The sequence below is a fragment of the Podarcis raffonei genome, chromosome 4 (genome assembly GCF_027172205.1).
Source record: "Podarcis raffonei isolate rPodRaf1 chromosome 4, rPodRaf1.pri, whole genome shotgun sequence".
Lineage (NCBI taxonomy): Eukaryota > Metazoa > Chordata > Lepidosauria > Squamata > Lacertidae > Podarcis > Podarcis raffonei.
Window position 1 is genome coordinate 15583967 of NC_070605.1, and position 14438 is coordinate 15598404.

At 42.2% G+C, this 14438-nt stretch overlaps 1 protein-coding gene across 3 annotated transcripts in view; it reads left to right on the forward strand.

Annotated features, from left to right (window-relative positions):
• Positions 1–14438, forward strand: part of TMEM135 (transmembrane protein 135) — a 184830-nt gene that overhangs the window by 156156 nt on the left and 14236 nt on the right. For 2 of the 3 annotated variants that reach the window (XM_053385540.1, XM_053385542.1), the window contains 3 exons: positions 3779–3820; positions 4429–4575; positions 7324–7393. In XM_053385540.1, the coding sequence (XP_053241515.1) occupies positions 3779–3820; positions 4429–4575; positions 7324–7393 (259 nt within the window). The remainder of the gene's footprint in view (positions 1–3778; positions 3821–4428; positions 4576–7323; positions 7394–14438) is intronic. The other variant, XM_053385541.1, reaches the window with a different exon arrangement.

The following is a 14438-nucleotide window of genomic DNA, read 5'->3' on the forward strand; positions in this document are numbered from 1 at the left end:
GAGGGCCGTCTCAGCAAATAGCTTCTTGCCTTTGCCAGTTTATTTCTCTTCAAATCCTTGCCCAGATGCTAATTGCTTTTGGTGCTGGAGCATGAACTCAGGTGACCTTCGGATTCCTTTGAGTCCTGCAACTTCATGATTCCCTCTCTTTTGCTTCACTTAATAAGCAAATAGGAAAAAGAGTGTAGTGAAGCTGGCCTGCTTGTCAGATGCTCAGGGTATCTGACTCAGAAGTTATGTAGTACAGAGCCTTTCTGAAGTTCGTTTTCATTACAAGGGTATATTGCATTCAGGTGCTCTTCCAAGAAAATACAGTGGTACCTCGGGTTACATACGCTTCAGGTTACAGGCTCCGCTAACCCAGAAATATTACCTCGGGTTAAGAACTTTGCTTCAGGATGAGAACAGAGATCGTGCTCCGGCGGTGCGGTGGCAGCAGGAGGCCCCATTAGCTAAAGAGGTGCTTCAGGTTAAGAACGGTTTCAGGTTAAGAACGGACCTCCGAAACGAATTAAGTACTTAACCCGAGGTACCACTGTATGTTGCAGAAAATCATGCCCGCAACATGATTGTGTCTCGTTTTAATGGTCAGGGGATGAACAGGACTTGAGAGTGTTGCACATGATTTTGAGAATGGTAAGGCAGTGTGTTTTTAACCAGTTTGGTTAAGAATGAGCACGAAATAATACCCTTAAGTAGAATTTGCTTTGTTGATTTAAACTTATCCAGAATAGTTACCCTTCTGACTTAAAATGCTGCAAGACAAAGCGATCTCTCCCATGCCCCCCATACACACATTATAATTCCCTAACTTCGTTGTGTTCCTTGAAACATGGGAATTATATTTCTAGGCAGCTGCAGTATAATGTTTATTAACCAAGTGATTGGGGACTCGAAATGAACCGTTTCACTTTGAAGTCTGTGAAGTACACACACTTATCATAGTGGAGGCCAAATGTTCTGATGACTTAAGGTGTAATGGTGATAGTGCCAAACAGCTGAGAGAGAAAAATCATGATACACGCTAACAGCTATTTAAAGGTTGATTGCAGCATGTTATGAGCTCAGGTCACAGATGCAGAGCGCATGGAAACGGCTTTCAAGTCAGTTCTTCTGTCATGGCTTCCCTCTGTTCTCCTAAGAATTGTGATGGTGGCTCTCCCCAGAAAGCCTTCTATTATAAAAATAGCATTTGCTTACCTTATAAACTACATGATTAACACCTGTACCATTTTGTGTGAAAGTGTTCCTTGATTCCTAAGAGCTAACTTGATTTTCATCACCTTCCCTAGATCAGATACCCTTCAAGCCCGCTTTCTTGAGTTTGCATTGAGTTTTAAATTTTGTTTCTGGTTTTTAAAACAGATTTTAAAATATTTTTAATTGGTTTTAAACTGTATTTTATTTGCTTAGAAATACCTTTATGCTAAGATATCAGGATGGGGAACAATAAAACTTCATTTTAAAATACATTCTATGAAAGTTTGTTTTGTTTTTTGCTGAGCTGCCCAGATAACACACATTTTGGGTTAACTATATAAAAGCAGCTGATAAAAATAAACAAATAGGTGTGTGCCTGAAACCAGTTGCATTCTGCACGACCCTGTGCTCAGAAACTTAAAACAGATACAGTTTAAAACCAATTAAAAATATTTTAAAATCTGTTTTAAAAACCAGAAACAAAATTTAAAACTCAATGCAAACTCAAGAAAGCGGGCTTGAAGGGTATCTGATCTAGGGAAGGTGGCCCTTCCCACAGCTGCATTTGCCACAATCAATGTGCTTGTTCTGTGAATTATTAAAACTAATAATTATATTGGATTCCATGGCAAATCGTTCTCCTTAGTAGCATGCTGATTACCTCTGGTAGGCAAATCCTACGCAAGCACCCTTATCACCCTTTTGCAGCAAAAATTCCCCAGATTCAGATCATACTGCCAGTTGTACTACATGGGACAGGCTACAGATAAACGCATAATGGTGTCAACTGGAATCGCAACTGGAGCGTTTTGTGTGCAGAGTTTACTCACACTGTGTTTACACCCCCCTTTCCTTACTTGTTGAATGTTACTTGTTACAACGCTTGAGAGGTTTATGTCCTGCAAAAGCTTTCTTCAGCTAGGCATTCATAGAATCATAGGATTGTAGAGTTGGAAGGGACCCTGAGGATCATCTAGTCCAACCCCCTGCAATGCAGGAATATGCAGCTGCCCCATATGGGGATCAAACCTGCAACGTTGACATTATCAGCACCACTCTCTAACCAACTGAGCCATCCAGTGGCATGTACCACATTTTAAAAATAAATAAGGAATTTTTATTAAAGATTGCATCTGTGATTTTTTGGGCATTTTTAATGCTGTTGGTGTTATGAGAATTATAAGGTCTAAGATATAAATGTTCATAAATGTACCAGGTAAACACATACATAAATATATAAACCACATGTCTGAAACAGTACAGGAAAAAAGTCCTGAAACCATTTTGACTCTCCCAAATTGACCTCAAATGTTTCTCTGCAAGGACAAAGGAAATAGGAGAACCTCCCCATTGTCTCTTTGCTCACAAATCCTGTCTTAAGGACGTATCTGTATGAATAGGGTGAGCCTGTGACCTGGATTCAGGAACTAAGTATTTAGTATCTCAAAAGGAATGGCCAGACTGCCGAAATAATGCAATCAGTGACCATTATCAGGTATCCTGGCAGACAGGTTTTCTGCTGTAGACCGCCTCTTCTGTGATGTATGTATGATGTATTAGGTGTGGTCTTGAGGTACAGGGTTGCAATTTCAAAAGTCTATATATGGGCTTGCACACCATTGTTCTGGGTTCCTCCTTCCTCCTGCATGGAGTGTGTGTGTGTGTGTGTGTGTGAGGACCCTGTTGCAACAGTTTAATAAAGATCATGCTTACTAGCTGCTTTGCTTCTCAATATTCTCTGATTGGCCTCTGTTATTTTCTCCTACCGATAGAGAACCTACATAAGGACTCTATATGGGCTCTATAAGGGAAAAGGAGCAGTTTTCTTTCTTATAACAATGGTAAAAAAAAGTCACAGCATTATCTTCTTTTTGAAATATTTACGTGACTAGTCGCCATAGCATTTATTAGGTATAAATTAATGTATGGCCAGTCCATTTAGAAGGCTGCTGCTTCTGTGTCCTTTAAAGGGGAAAGTTGTGTCAGAAACTTATTTGCACCACTCAGATGTGACTTGGCTGATGGGGTCACTGGTGTCGTGGCCATGTACGCTGCCATCTGCACTTGAGTATGAAATGCGTTCTGAGAAGCTGCCCTTGGCGCTTGACCGACAGAAAATCTGTCTTGCCCCCCTTGCTCCTCCTTTGCCAGCAGCAGATTTACTAATTTGGTTAACTTCCTGGCATATGCAACAGACTTTTGAATTGCTGCTGATTAGGGACATCTGCTGGCAGAATGGTAGAACTTCTTGGCAAGTGTCGAAATGGAAACCAAACTGGCTTTTTCCGTTGCTGGGCTTGAGGCATTTCTTTCTTTTGCCAAAGCTTACATAAGCTGCTTTTTGGTCATCTGGAGGGAATTCTGTTTGGTTCAGTTTATGTTGCACACGTTCTAATTTAAAAAATTGCAAAGGCAAACAATAACGAAATAATTACACATCTTAGCTCTGAATTTCTGGCTCTGGATAGAAGAAGGTTGCAAGACTCTGATGCTTTAAATGATCTCTGCTGTTTGACTGCTCTGTGAATTTGGGAACTATTGAATTAACCACACCCAAAATGTTTGGTTTATATTTCAGGTGCAAGGATGGCTTGAAAGGATTTACATTCTCAGCACTAAAGTAAGTAAAACAAAGCAAGTGTTTTTCCTTTGTTGCCCAAAGTGATCAGACCAGATTGAGTGAAATATGTGCAAACATAGATGGAGAAAATTTGACATGCAGGAAAGAAAAGCTCTTTGCAAAGCATGATTTCCAGCCTTGTTTCTCATTTTCCTTTTCTCTTTTTTTTTTGATGAAAAACATATACTACTTCCATTTATAGTACTTTCATTCTGTGCTGCATAATTCCCCCCCCCGACATCTAGAAGAGAAATACACGAATAATTTTATGTTCTGGACAGTGGTATTTTGCCCTTGACTCCTGCATTGCTTAATATAACAGATGCCTCAAGAAAGCACCTGCATTTATACATCGTTTCGTTAATAAAATATGTTTACCTGTTTTGCTTGTTTTTACTTTCTGAACACTATTATTTAATACTATATTCCAATAGAACGTTAAAACCTGCAGTTTTAGACAACAGGCCATATTTTAAGGAATTGCATGGCTATAAAAATTGCTGCAGCAGTAGGCTAGCCAGAGGCAACTGCAATCCACTGTTTGAAAATGGCACTGCAGAAATCAGGTAGTTGGTGACTTGTGTGCATCTCTGTTTCTTTTCTTCCAGATTCATTGTAGGGAAGGAAGAAATTCCCACACATTCTTTTGCACCGGAAGCAGCCTTTCTAAGGAGAGGGAGAAAAATAAAGCACAGCGAAGAAATGACACAGCGAATGAACATAGTGGCGGCAACAAAGAAACTTGTGGACAAAGTGTGAGTGTAGAATTTTATGGATTTGTATTTGGTGTGCCAGCCAGTTTGCCAAGTCACTGACGAATGAGATTTGAGCATTTTAGCTTGACGCTTTGTGTTACCTGTCTTCCACTCAACTGTTAGCTGTTCTCTGCCATCCACACTAGTGGCTCTGAAGTGGAGCAGAAAACTTCCCAACTGCTCCATACCCTGGCCAGCTACCTTAGTGACACTTGAGTTCTGCTACTAGAAGCCTTGATTCCAGACACCTGGCACACAGTGCTGCCAGTTACCAAGAAGGAGGGGAGAGAGCAAGACAGCAGGGACCTTGGGAAGGCTAGTCTTCTCCCTTGAGCTCCCTGGTACCTAGATAGATAGCAGTGATGCTCAACTTAGGGAGGCCAGAGGAGCAACGCCAACCACTTCTGGTCCAGGGCATTGCCTTTATATATGACCTGTAGGCTTTCCCATGATGTTACAAAGAACAGTCCCTAAAGCCTGAAAATTGTATTGAATAGGAGAGGCCAAGAGTCCGATTTTCAGGAGACTTGGTTTGAACAGCTCATTTTGGTGTATCACTGGATTAGTCTAGGTCCGGATAATTCATCTGAGACACATACAAGATATAACGAAAGCTGGCAATGCAGTCGCCCCACGAAACGAAACTGCTCATTCCAGAGTTTCTCAAGAAAAGGCCCGAATGATTAACAATTAAGAAGAATGATCTTCCTTTGGTATTTCTATCAACCCACTTGCATATGACCAAAAAAACCATTGAGTTCTTAATCCTAATCCTCTATCAAGTTTCTCTCCCATATGTTTCCTTTCAGATATAACTGAGTCTGAATGTCTGTAACTTGATCACATCCTCATTACAATTTTTGCTACACAAACTGACCTCATGGGTGATTTATGACTGATACGCTTTTGCAGCGCATAATTCAAAGCTTCCAAAAATATTTGGCACAATCGAAAGATTGAGTAATGTTATTTTGTCCTCAGACCGCAAATACTTGACTACAAGAAAATCTAATTTCTAGAACCAGCATCAAATTGATTTTCTTGTAAGTCAACCTGATATGTCCCAACAACTGGAGAGCCCTCCCCAAAGCATTTATCTTTTTCAAATCCACAACAGTAGAATTTCCACATAACAGTAATGCTCATGAAAAGTGAAGTCTTGTGAGCTGCAAGGAGTACAAATTTCCCCCTAAACCTAGAGGGCAACCTTCCAATCATCTGTGTGCCCCTTTCTGTGGCCTTCCAACCAGCAGACCACGCTGCCCAATTGCCACAATCCTGGTTGCATCATGGAGCACATGGGCAAAGTCATAAAGATGAACAAGATGTGGGGGCTCACCTCTGACTTTGTTCTGTGCAAAATGCACATACTGTATTTTTCGCTCCATAAGACACACTTTTTCCCTCCTAAAATGTAAGGGGAAATGTGTGTGCATCTTATGGAGCGAATGCAGGGGGAGGCAGGCAGGAAAAGCCCCCAAGAGCCGCACACAAGCTCTGCAAGGCTCTTGTGGGCTTTTCCCCAGGAGGGAGAAGGGACTGACGCGGCCAGTCAGTCCCTTCTCCCTCCTCGTAGAAAAGCCTGCAGGAGCTGCACACTCTTTAAAGGGTGCGCAGCTCCTGTGTGCTTTTGCAAGAGATGGGGTTTCTGCCATAGCCGCACGCAGCCTTTCCGGCTGGGAGAGGCTGTGCGCGGCTAAGGAAGCCGAGACAGCGAGCAGCTCCTCCGGCCAGCTATGGCAGAGGCCAAGACAGCGAGCGGGATGGATCTTCTTTAGTCGCGCGCAGCTTCTCCCGGCTGGAGAGGTTGCGCGTGGTTATGGCAGAAGCCAAGACAGTGAGCGGGATGTCTTGGCTTCTTTGCTCTTTGGGGCTTGGGTAGGGGGGATCCCAGGCTTCCCTGGCAGCCCTGAGAAGCTCTGGGAGAAGCGGATTTCCCCCTCTAAAAACTAGGTGCGCCTTATGGTCCGGTGCGCCTTATGGAGCGAAAAATACGGTAAGTCAGAGATCACAAAATCCTGTTTCTTCTACAAGTTCCAGGTTCGGGCAGCAGCTTCCTTCCAACTTGGGTAGGGGGCTGTTACTTTAAATGGAACTATTGCAATGGGTAAAATGATCAAGCCAGGATCAAACGCCTCTCCCCCTGTCCCATGGTCCCGGTCTGGATCAATGTCCTCCATGGCTTTTTATAATAATAATGATGATTTTTAAAATCCCATGCATGTGAATATTCATTTAATGTAATGTTTAGTGTGGTTCTGAGGCTACCTAGTGAATTCATGTTACAGATAGGTAGCCGTGTTGGTCTGCCATAGTCAAAACAAAATTTTTTCCCCTTCCAGTAGCACCTTAAAGACCAACTAAGTTAGTTCTAACTAACTTAGTTGGTCTTTAAGGTGCTACTGGAAGGAAAAAAAAATTTGTAGTGAATTCATGGGAAAGGAAAGATTTGAAAAGAGGATTTCCTGGTTCGCAATTCAATCTCTTAGCTGTGTTAGCTCTCCCTAGAACAAAGGTCTTGCCTTTATTTGTACAAGATCTTTAAGTACTTTTACGTTTTTTATTCTTTTTTGCTTCACACTTATAAGCATTGTAAAGGAATTTATTTTGCACTGCACAAAAGAAGAAGTAGCTATAGAACATTCTGCACATTTTGGTGGAAGTAGGTCATTTATGTGTTTGGTATGCAAAAAGCAACTTGGTGGTTAATACTGATGCAGGGCTCCATTTTTTGTGTTTATTTTCCAGATGCAAACATGGGCCAAGGCACAGATGCTGTAAGCATTATGAAGATAATTGCATCTCATATTGTGTTAAAGTGAGTGGAAAAAATAACATAATTCACCATTAGAAAACTATTTAAAACTATTATTTAGATATAAAAAGTTGATGTAAGTCACAAATATGGATGCAGGGGAAAAAAATTTGGTCCACAAACTGAGCTAATTTGTACCTCCCAGATTCATATAGTGGTACCTCGGGTTAAGAACTTAATTCGTTCTGGAGGTCCGTTCTTAACCTGAAACTGTTCTTAACCTGAGGTACCACTTTAGCTAATGGGGCCTCTCGCTGCCACCGCTGCACGATTTCTGTTCTCATCCTGAAGCAAAGTTCTTAACCCAAGGTACTATTTCTGGGTTAGCAGAGTCTGTAACCTGAAGCGTATGGAACCCGAGGTACCACTTTATAAGGATTGGAGCACAATTATCCTTCTGATTTTGCACTTCTTAAAATTTTACAGTACAGTTCTTGCCTCAAAAGACATACCAAAATGCCTTATAAAAGTTCATATTTTAGGATAGGATTCTTTTATAAGTGCATGCACTGAGATAAAGTAATCAGTACCAAAATGTGTATTTGAATACATAAATATGTATTTCATCACAAAATACATACTTAGTGACAAAATGCACATGCAATTATATATTTAAGTACCTTTTAAAATATGAATTTCATACTTTAAAAAAATCTATCTGCAGATTAATGTGGAGATGGACAGAACAGACCTACAAATAAGCATACACAGTAGAATTGACACAGACCAGAAATAAGAGTGATCCATCCATCCCTAGTCACAAAGAGGTTACAGAGACATTTTCCTGCTCTGGGTCCTGTTTGTGTATGCATGTACCTGGAAAAATGTAGTAGTGGTTTCTTGATTTCTATCAATTGCAACGTTCAGGGCAGAGGGGAGTTGGGAGAGCGCATAGTGTGAAAAGTGCATTGTCTTTGGGTAATGCAGTGTTCCTCTTTGGTGTCTGTGCTGTATTATCTACAAGGGATCTAACAGGAAACATCAAAACTGCATTTTATCCTTTCATGGTCTATTCCATTTATGTGAACGACTTGCTTTATTAAAACTAAGGTTTTAATTACTATTGTAGTGTGGTTGGAGCAGGCACACAAGCTTCATAAATGATAGGGGACAGATGATTCAGTGCAGTGTAAGGTGATAATAATAATAATAATAATAATAATAATAATAATAATAATAATGTTATTATTTATGCCCTGCCCATCTGACTGGGTTTCTGGACTGCCAGTCTCCCCAGTTCCACACCCCTGGTGGTATTTCTCACCCCTCCCCACTGAACTTGATCTAAGAGTTACTTCACACTGTATCTTCCCAGTTCTTTAGAAATACCCTCCCAGAGAATGGGCCTTTCCATGGCTACTAGCCACAGTAAACGAATAACGTACAGTGGTACCTCAGGTTACTTACGCTTCAGGTTACATACTCTTCAGGTTACAGACTCCGCTAACCCAGAAATAGTACCTCGGGTTAAGAACTTTGCTTCAGGATGAGAACAGAAATTGTGCGCTGACGGTGCAGCAGCAGCGGGTGGCCCGATTAGCTAAAGTGGTGCTTCAGGTTAAGAACAGTTTCAGGTTAAGAACGGACCTGCGGAATGAATGAAGTACTTAACCCGAGGTACCACTGTATTTATGTACGGAGACAGTACATTTAAAGGCATTTAAAAAAAGAGAGATGCAACGGGCAAAAGGGATCTCAAAGCTCCCAATATGTGAAGCCTTCTGCGCTGTCTTTTACATAACCGACTCATTGAAAAGGTTCTTCAGTAGATGCCCGCTTTTCTTTACGCGGTCACCACCGTCGCTGGTGTTCATTTAGTGCCTGCGGTAAGCTGCTAAAGTGAGTGAAAAGCGAGGCTCTGAGAGCCTTGTCCGATTTAATTGCGCACAGAACCGTGTAACAGATCGCACTTGCAGCCGTTCCCTCAACTCAAGTACCAGGAATGTGCTGTTCTCGGCAGAGGCGGCCCTCATACAGCTGTGCCTCCCTGGCACATTGGAGTAGATTTTTTTTGGACTCTCCGAGCCTGCGAATGTATTTTAAGGGTAATGGGAGAAAGTTCACAGTTGTTGCACGAAGGAAGGGCAGTCCGTGTCCATTGATATGAACTATCCTCTCCCAGAATACGATCGGAGTGGGTTTTCTTTCCCTTGGAAGAGTGAACTGTGCGGGGAGATTGTTTTGGCTGCAGTTAGACTGGCACAGGTGGGAGCACCTGCTCACATTTCCTTTGGTAGGACTCCAGCTCATTTTGGTTTTGCGTTTGAGAAGCGACGTGTACGGGGAGAAGCAGCTTTTCGGGAAGTGTCTGCTGTTTTATTGGCCATGATATTTCTCCCCTTCAGATTTTCGTAGCAAATTGTTATGGCTCTCCGGCAACAAGTGTGAAGAACAGCATGTAAAAGAGAAGGTGCAGCTTGACAGTCTGCATATTTTGACTCGGCCTCCTGCATGTACTGGTCTGCTTTCCGCAGCTGCCATTTGTCAGTGTCCTGAAGTGCATTGCAGCCAGCTGGTTAGCAGCATGACCCAAGCCAGTGACGCTGTTTTAAGCACAGATTTGGGTTGCCACAGAGACATAAGTACAGCTTTTAGTTCTGTATCGAACATATAACAAAACTTGCAGGATAACTGGGATAGAAATTGCAAATTTAATGGACACGTCTTTGGCACGCAGACAGAATGAAACTTCATTCTGTGTGTTTGGTTACCACACTAAGAATTGAGACATAAGCAGGCACACAGCTACAGTGGAGAATATGGGCTGGTAAAAGGTAAAGGACCTCTGAACGGTTACACCCAGTCAAAGGCAACTATGGGGTTGCGGCGCTCATCTCGCTTTCAGGTCGAGGAAGCCGGCGTTTGTTCACAGACAGCTTTCTGATGTCATGTGGCCAGCTTGACTAAACCGCTTCTGGCACAACGGGACACCATGATGGAAACCAGAGCACACGGAAACACCATTTACCTTCCCGCCGCAGCGGTACTTATTTATCTTTCACTGGCGTGCTTTCGAACTGCTAGGTTGGCAGGAGCTGGGACAGAACAACGGGAGCTCACCCCCTTGCAGGGATTTGAACTGCCGACCTTCTGATTAGCAAGCCCAAGAGGCTCAGTGGTTTAGACCACAGCGCCACCCACGTCCCTTATGGGCTTGTTAGTCAGCTCAGCACTAAAGACCTTAGTTTTACACCATGTTTTAGACCAGGCCTACCCATTCTATTGCCCCTCAGATGTGTTAGTATAAAATCCCAATCAACTCCGGCCAGCATGGGCAAACCACATATTTTAAATAAATTTTAAAAGTGTAATTTCTGCTTTCTAAAGTTTTCCCTGGGTGGCGGTGATTTAAACTTAATTCTGTTGTTCCCAGTTATATAGGGAAAAGCCGATTACCTTCAGATTTTTATTTCTAATTATATATTTAACCATTTGCATACCGCTTGATCATAGAAACCTGTAAGTGGTTGATCTCTTTTTTTTAATTACTCACTAAACATTCTTGGTTGTCAGGGGAGACAATCAATAAGAGAGGCTGTTGATGGTTTGAGTTACTTATAAATCTGTGCATTGACTCAAGTCCTGCACAAGACATAAAGTCTTCCACTTGAAGAGTCTTAGCTGGTTTCAATTTCACTGTACATGCATATTTCAAGTAATGACCGCCGTCATAGCTATCAATGCTCACTGGCCCATTTAATCGCACCCAAAATTCTTATACACTGAGCCAGTAAAATGATATTCACACAGCAATCAGCACTATAAATATATCAACGAGATTTTTTCTTAAATGATATATTTAAAATAGAAAGGAGCCTCCCTCGCTAGTAGTAACAGAAGTAGTAGACATCGGTTTCCTAAGAAGTCAGTGCCAAATGTTCAGCAAGCAATGTGAGCAGACATTCATCTGTTTAGGTGAACTACCTATTAACTTGAATGGTAGTTTGCTGGTGCAGGATTCAAGTTTCCAGGTAAAGTGTAAACTGGATAGCCCTTCTTTTCCGTGTGATACAGCAAACTGCATCTGATTTCTCTCAAGTTTCTCATCCCTTTTGGTAGCTGGTGAAGTCATTATCCTGTCAATTGTTTGATCTTGGTTAAGGAATATAGAGAAACCGGCCTAAAGACAACTTGTGCCTCCTTTCTTTTAGAAAACAAATACCCCTTTCCTCCTAGCCAGGTTTCTTTTAATTGTTATACCAGCATTGATGTTGTCCATGCCTGATGTTGTCTATACTTAGGTTCCTGCTTAGCCTATGATTTGCAGCTGGGACGGTAGATGAGAAACCTCTGTAATCTGCTCCGTAGGCTTGTCCAGCTCGATTTCGAAGTTGTAGAAGTTCCTTGGTATTACATTACAGAAGCCGGGCCAGACTAAAGTGGAACAAACACTTTTGAACATTGTTGCCGGGCCTCGGTTTCATGTGATCATGTTTTATATCACTTAAACAGAAGCAAAATCCTGCTATTTTGATAATTTCTTCTGAGCTCGGTGCATGTGCTTTGAGGTTTTTGAGAGAGCTACCAGCATTGTTGAGCTTTTCCTAAGGATGTCTCTGGACAAAATCAGCAGGAGCTGTCTTCTAAGAAAGAACATACGTGGTTTTGTAATTTTCATTACGAAAGGGTTGTGGCTCCCCGCTTCCTCCCAAAGTCTGGGAAGGATGGCTGCCAATGGCTTGACCTATTTGTCAGACGTTCCTTTCCTGCCAAACAGCTTGCCTTCCTATCGTCATACCTGCTTGTGTATTGCTTTTGTCTGGTTTTCCCACAAAGTGGGCACAATCGGCCACAGGAAAAGTGGAGATAGTCCTGTTGTGGTTAATTCCAGCTTGAGGGTTCTCCATAGGCCTCTGGTTGGTCACTGTTAATGAGATAGATGGACCTTTGCTCTGCTCTTTCAGGGCTCTTCCTATGTCCATATGTCTTCCCTGGACAAAATGCGCTTAACAAATAAATTTTCCCAATTCAAAAAGTGGCCAGTACTTAAAATTCATCAGTCTTGGAACAATAGATGGCACAGCCAGTTATTGCACATTAGACATTTCAAGAGCCTAGTCTAGAGAAGTGGGATATTCACTCAGGGAATAATAATTAAAAAATGAATATAGAGCAGGGGTAGTCATTGTGGTGCCTTCCAGCCCAAGCCAGCATGGCCAATGGTCAGGTGTGATGGCAACTGTCACCCAAAACCTCTGGAGGCCTACCTCTGATACAGAGGTTTATCTTTGCTTCCCTCTTGACCTTTTACTGGTGTGCAAGTAATTTGGAATGTTTATAGAGAGCCTCAAAGAAGATGGGGGGCTGGTCTGTGTGTTCCTTTTGTGATAGGAAACAGAAGTTCCATCACAAGTTTCCCACTGACCCATCTCTGTTTACGCTGAATTTGCTGCGTGACCAAAGGCAAAGATGTAGCAAATTTCCTTCCCCCTCCAGTAAAATAACAATAACAATGATAATAATGGCAAACAATGGTTGGAGGCAAGGGCGCTTTTACGTAATGGCTCCAACGCACAAGTAAGTTTTGCAGGAAGAGGTGGGTGGGAATTGTACTAAGGGGATGTTGATCCTCGTGGTGAGAATAATTCACGGGACAAGCTGTGAGCATTCTCAGACTGGTTTAGTAACCACTGTGGCACTTAGAGGTAACCTTATCCCTGTACCAAACCCCTGGTAAGGTGACATACAATTAATTGTATGGAAGCTTAACTTGTGGAACAAATGGAGTATTGCAAGAGCCTGTTTTGTAAAGGTTAAGAAAGGGAACAAGGAATAAACCTTGGAAGAAAGAGAAAAAGAGAAACCATACATATAGAAAAGTTGGTGCTAAATAAGAAACAGGCAATGTTTAGATCTCATGATCCATGCTGATATCGTCATTGTTATGACTACAACCTGTACTGAAAGTGCCATGAGTTTAGAGGTTGGCTAGGGGAGCAGATACATAGGAGAAAATTAGCCAATAAAACGAGTAAGCAGTAAGTCACCCCAGCCTCATTTATGAATGTGTTGCACCTGCAGCAATCTGATTTGTTATTCTCTGTTTTGAATATTTACCTAGTACTGAGTTTCAGTGTGAGAAATGGAGTCAGGTTTTTTAAAATATGTCTGCTGAACAGGATTCATCTGCATGGTGATATTTGCAAGAGTATACATGGAAGAGGTCTTTGAAGCCTTTAATCATTTTTCGAAAACCCGTTTCACAAAGTAATCCTTAGCAGAGAGGGCATATCGGGCCATAAAAGTTGGTTAAAATTACTCTGCTCTTTTATATCTCATGGTAGACTTTCTGCACCTGTGAAATCTTTCATTTGATGCATGGATTAGAATTATAGCTATTGGCACAATATCGAACACAATAGAATGGATTTTGTTGTATTTGAGCCCCCATTCACAAGCTCTCAACCTGGATGGGTGCAGTTTATTGCAAAACAGAGTTGTCCCAACTAAAATTGTGCTCAGAAGGTGGTGTGCCTGCCAGCGCTAAGTTCAAGTTTCTTTGGGAGGAGGGTGAGCTACGATGCAGCCCTTGTCTCAATTGTATCACTGTGGGTTAGCCTGCTCCCCGATGTGTCAGCTGGAAGACTTTGCTGTGGGAATGCTTTCAAATAAGTATGCCTCCAGTGATGGAGCTGGTTCCCAGAGCACACCCAGAATATACACCTGCTCCTTCTGGGAGAGTGCAGCCCCATCCAGGACAGGCAACTGACTTGCTTTCTGGATCCAAGAACCATTCGCCCACATAGCTTCTATCTTGCCAGGATTCAGACTCATTTATTAGCCCTCGTCCTGCCTTCCCACTGCACCCAGAGGCTGGTCTAAAATTAACTGGCAGTACATTTAGGAGAGATTACTCAATATGTAATTAACGCAGGGAATCCGCTCCTAATACGTGGTAGAGCCTTGCAAGGGAGGATAGACAAATCCATGGAGGGTGTGACTCTCAGTTGCTATTTGCCATGATGGTTGGCATTTGAGAGTTCTTAATTCTGGATGCTGAGGACAAGCAACCTTCCTGCTCTTGCCTGTGGGCTTTGCAGAGCTTTCT